Genomic DNA, 4,755 nt, shown 5'->3' on the forward strand with positions numbered 1-4,755 from the left:
ATTAACTACTTTTAATCACATCCATCCATCTAGTTGATCTAAGGGCCATAAAGTGGTTCTCATGGTTTTTACAACTAGAGGTGGTTTTCATTTTAGCGATCCCCTATATATATATATATATATATATATATATATATACATATATATATATATATATTTCATAAACAAGGGAAAGAAACGGTTAAAGGATGTTAAAAAAGTGAAGCATTGTAAGAAGATTACAAGGAATGCACGCAAAGTTTCTGGTGTTGGCATGGATTCTGAATTCTTCAACTTTAGTCGTAAAGGAGACTATCGGCTGGTATGTTTTTTTTACATCATTTACCATCATATTTATCTCATTTTTCCATTGACTTATATTTGTTTTTCTTTAAACGCATTTAGCGTCTTCCTGTTGAAGTTGTAAACAGAGCAGGCCTGTCTGATAACTTGGAACCTTTATATGTTCAAAACATGACTGGAGATGTGGAGGTTTATGAGACGAAGACGGAGTTAAATGGTGGTACATTACGTTACGCCATTGATGGTTGGAGAAAGTTCATGGCAGATAACCAGTTGGAGTTTGGTCATATGTTACACTTCACTTATGTAACATCCCAGAAGAAAATTGTGTTGAATGATGTAACCTCGATCTAAGCAAGACTGGTATGCATTTTGTTTATAACAGCTATGGTTTGTTAAGTTGTTGGTTAGTATATTTGATATGTACATTTTGGATGTTAGGTTGATGGACATGAAAACTTTGCTTACTTTATTATGGTTTAGTTTATGTTGATGTTTTGTAATGGTACAAATAAGTTAGTTAAATATGTGGTTGAATGGTGTTACTTTTTGATGTTATTATCATTGTCTTTATATATGTTTACAATAGTTTATGAAGTACTTTTGTTTTTCTCATATGGCCATTTTTAACTTTCGGCTAGGTTAATGTTTTCTTATGTTTATAATGTTACGTTCTTGATTTATACAATAGTTAGATGATATTCTTTTGTATAAATTAGCTATCGATTCTTCTAACCATTCACAATCTTCATATTTTCGCAATAAAATTTTGTTATTTTATTTGAAAGATGTGATCACTCTTAGGTAGTTTTGTAAGCATTGACAATCTTCATATATAGTTTTTTCCGAGATTGAATAATTTTCTGTTTATTTTTTCCAATGTATGTGTTTGCACAGAACATTTCATTTCAAAATAAATAATATTGTTTTGGTCAAAGCCCGCGTATTACGCGGGCTTTAACCTAGTACTAAATATACAATCAATCACAATTAACAAACATTCCTTTTTTCATTTCTAAATTGTTTGAGCAAGTAAAGTGATAGATTTTAACTTAAATGTCCTTGATTATCTTCATATATAACAATTAAGTTTAAATACAACATATCATGAAAGCTGAACCAATAAAGAATTTTGAAACATCATAAGATTGAATGTGAGTACGTGAAGCAAGACTTGTTAACTTTGAAACAACGCACCACTCTTCTTCGTCGTCAAATTCTTTATACTTTCTTATTATGGCTTTTTTTTCCGATGCTTGAAAACATGATATAAGATTACAACCTTTTATTATTATTCAAGTCATGATGGAAGTAGTAACACATTTAAATTTTCACCTACAATGTTGATAATTATAGGCGTACATTATCACGTGGAGAAAAATAACACAAAATATCGCAAATAATGATTACCAGTATTAATATAGTAAGCCAACAAGTCACGCAATAGGGTGTCAATTAAATTACTACATGAGAAATAAGGACATGACACATAGCAAACAAGTTACAGACATACTGATGGTTGAACTTATGCAGATTGTTAAAAAGTCACCACAAATTAATCATATATTAAAGACTTTATTGTGATATCACAAACAAGCTATAGGTTTGCATTAGCATATATTTTATAAAAATATAAAACTCTTAAAATATAAAAATAATATTAAAAACATACTATTCAAGACACCACATACTATATCTCCCTGCTTTTATGCATTGAAGTAGCCAAATATGATATAAAGGATTTATATCAAGTCTAAGAAGCAAAACGTTACATTACAATTCGTCTAGCGAGCTGTACAAAAGTTTAATCACTTCATTCATCTAGGTAAAAATCTACATTACAAAAGTTGTTTAATGGTCAGTTCAAATATTTCAATGCATGTTGCTCATGGTGTTTAATGGGCAAGGGTTTTGGGTGGCGAGTAAGAACCAATTTTTCCCTGGGCAAGGGTTTTGGGTGGCGAGTAAGAACCAATTTTTCCCTGGTAAACATTTTTAGATGTTTGCTTCATTATATGAATGATAAAGTTGCTTGGGTGCTAAGAGCAGGAGGGATGATTATGGACCGAATATGAAGTATGATACGGATATTGGTAACCCTAAATCTCATACCTGATTATAAAATCATGTCATATACTCAGTCTCATACCTATCAAGTACTGGTTAATAATTATCCATTGCACTCACATGTATATTCCATGCTATTGGGTATACCTGTGTATGGACTTTTGTTGTTAAAATGCCCGCTGGGATAAAGTTATTAATTTACTTATTATTTATGAGCAATGCATACTTAAAATGATAATAAATAAGCGTATTAGCGAATTACATCCATCATATCTTGCTTTGCAATATCCGTTGCTTTTCCCATATGGTGATGATGGATATAGAATTGATATTCCCCATAGAGATTTCATTGCGACACAAAAGAAAATAAAGCCAAAGTGCACGATGAGAGAATTTTTTGCATATAGGATCCAAGATAGAAATTATGGTTTTTCCTTAATTCTTAATGGAAGAAGGTTGTTACAACAATTTTTGGTTGACGCATATACGATGATCGAGAGCGAGAGACTACATTACATTCGGAGACAACAAACAAAACATCGATCTGAAAGATTTGAAAATCTTTTAGAAGCATAAAGCTAAAGGTAAACAAACTTTAAAAGACGCTGGAAAGCCTGTTATACTACCTTCTTCATTTACTGGAGGTGCAAGATTCATGCAACAAAACTACCTCGATGCAATGGCCTTATGTAAGTCGTAAGGGTACCCAGATTTCTTCATAACTATAACTTGTAATCCTAATGGCCAGAAGTAAAACGATTTCTAAAAGATTCCACCATCAAAGCTGAGGACATGCCTGACATATTGTGTCGATTGTTTAAAATGAAGCTCGATTCAATACTCAAAGATTTGAAGGATTCCAATTATCTCGGTGAGATTAACGCTGGTATGTTAGTTTTTTTTACATTTCTTCGTTTCGTGTATAATTTGCAATTAGTTTTATAAAGTATTATTTTTTTATTTAGTTGTTTATACGGTAGAATTCCAGAAGCGTGGTCTTCCTCATGCACATATATGCTTATTTATGAAGGTCGATCACAAACTTCCTACTGTAGATCACATAGATCCATTTATATCGGCTGAGATTCCAGATAAAAATGAAGATCCGGAACTTTATTCCTTGGTAAGTGATTATATGATTCACGGTCCATGTGGAAATGCTAATTTGAATTGTCCTTGCATGGTTGATAAAAGATGTTCAAAAAATTTTCCAAAGAAATTTTCACCACATACAACTGTTGATTCAAGTGGTTTCCCTGTATACCGAAGACGAGATTCCGGCCACACAGTTATAAAATCTGGTGTTAGTTTGGACAACAGAAGCGTTGTTCCATATAACAAAAGGCTTCTAAAAAGATATCAAGCACACATCAATGTAGAATGGTGTAATCAATCCGGTTCAGTTAAATATTTGTTCAAGTACATTAATAAAGGCCCTGATATGGCTACTGCGGTTGTTTCTGGTGTTTCAAATCCAAGGATTAAGGATAAGCCAAGAGATGAGATTGAGGAATATTATGATTGTAGATATATTTCAGCTTGTGAGGCATCATGGAGAATATTCTCAAACGAGGTTCATTATAGGTATCCTGCAGTTATGAGGCTTCCCTTTCATATGCCGGGTCAACAGAATGTTGTTTATGGTGCGGATGACGATATTGATAATGTGTTAAACAAGCCTTCAGTTGCTTCTTCAATATTTGTTGAATGGATGAAATTAAACGAGTCAAATGAAGATGCTAGAAAGTTGACTTATGTCGAGTTTCCATCCAAATTTGTTTGGAAACTTCAAGATAGATGTTGGCAGGTACGTAAGACGTACCAAACTGTTGGCCGTATACATTCTGTGTCTCCTGCATTAGGCGAACCTTATTTTTTGAGGATACTTCTGAATAAAGTTAGAGGTCCCAGATCCTTCGAGGAAATACGTACTGTTAACGGTCAGTTATTCCTGACTTTTAGAGATGCTTGCTACGCAATGGGGCTCTTAGATGATGACAATGAATACGTTGAGGCCATTAAAGAAGCAAGTTTCGAAGGACATGCTGGGTATCTCCGAGCGTTATTTGCTACCTTGCTGTTGTCAAATACACTTTCACGTCCAGAGTTTGTGTGGGAGAACATGTGGAAATACTTAGCCAGATGATATTTTATACAGATGTAAAAAAGAAACAAATATTTCAGGTTCTCAGCTGTCTTTTTATTTTACATTCTAATTTTCTGTTTGATTATTAACAACAATTATTTTGTTTGAATTTTTAGGTTTAGTGCTTCCTGAACATCAAGTTAAAAACCTTACTTTGTTGGAAATTGAAAAATATTTAGTTTCTAATGGTTCGTCGTTACGAGGATTTAACACGATGCCTTTTCCTGATGATGATTCGTTACGTGATGCTACTAATCGTC

General features: G+C 33.0%; 1 protein-coding gene across 1 annotated transcript; it reads left to right on the forward strand.

Moving 5' to 3' along the window:
• Nucleotides 1-3,171: 3,171 nt before the first annotated feature.
• Nucleotides 3,172-4,495, forward strand: LOC110931720. Its single transcript, XM_022175103.1, has 2 exons — nt 3,172-3,235; nt 3,315-4,495. The coding sequence occupies exons 1-2, from the start codon at nt 3,172-3,174 to the stop codon at nt 4,493-4,495; spliced, it is 1,245 nt and encodes a 414-aa protein (XP_022030795.1).
• The last annotated feature ends 260 nt before the right edge of the window (nt 4,496-4,755 follow it).

The sequence above is a fragment of the Helianthus annuus genome, chromosome 3, assembly GCF_002127325.2.
Source record: "Helianthus annuus cultivar XRQ/B chromosome 3, HanXRQr2.0-SUNRISE, whole genome shotgun sequence".
Lineage (NCBI taxonomy): Eukaryota > Viridiplantae > Streptophyta > Magnoliopsida > Asterales > Asteraceae > Helianthus > Helianthus annuus.

Bases quoted from the DNA above. Each gene is read 5' to 3' on its own strand.
- LOC110931720 (XM_022175103.1), top strand. From the start codon at position 3,172: ATGAAGCTCGATTCAATACTCAAAGATTTGAAGGATTCCAATTATCTC. The intron at 3,236-3,314 runs GTATGTTAGTTT...TTTTTTATTTAG, and splicing joins TCTCGGTGAGATTAACGCTG to TTGTTTATACGGTAGAATTC.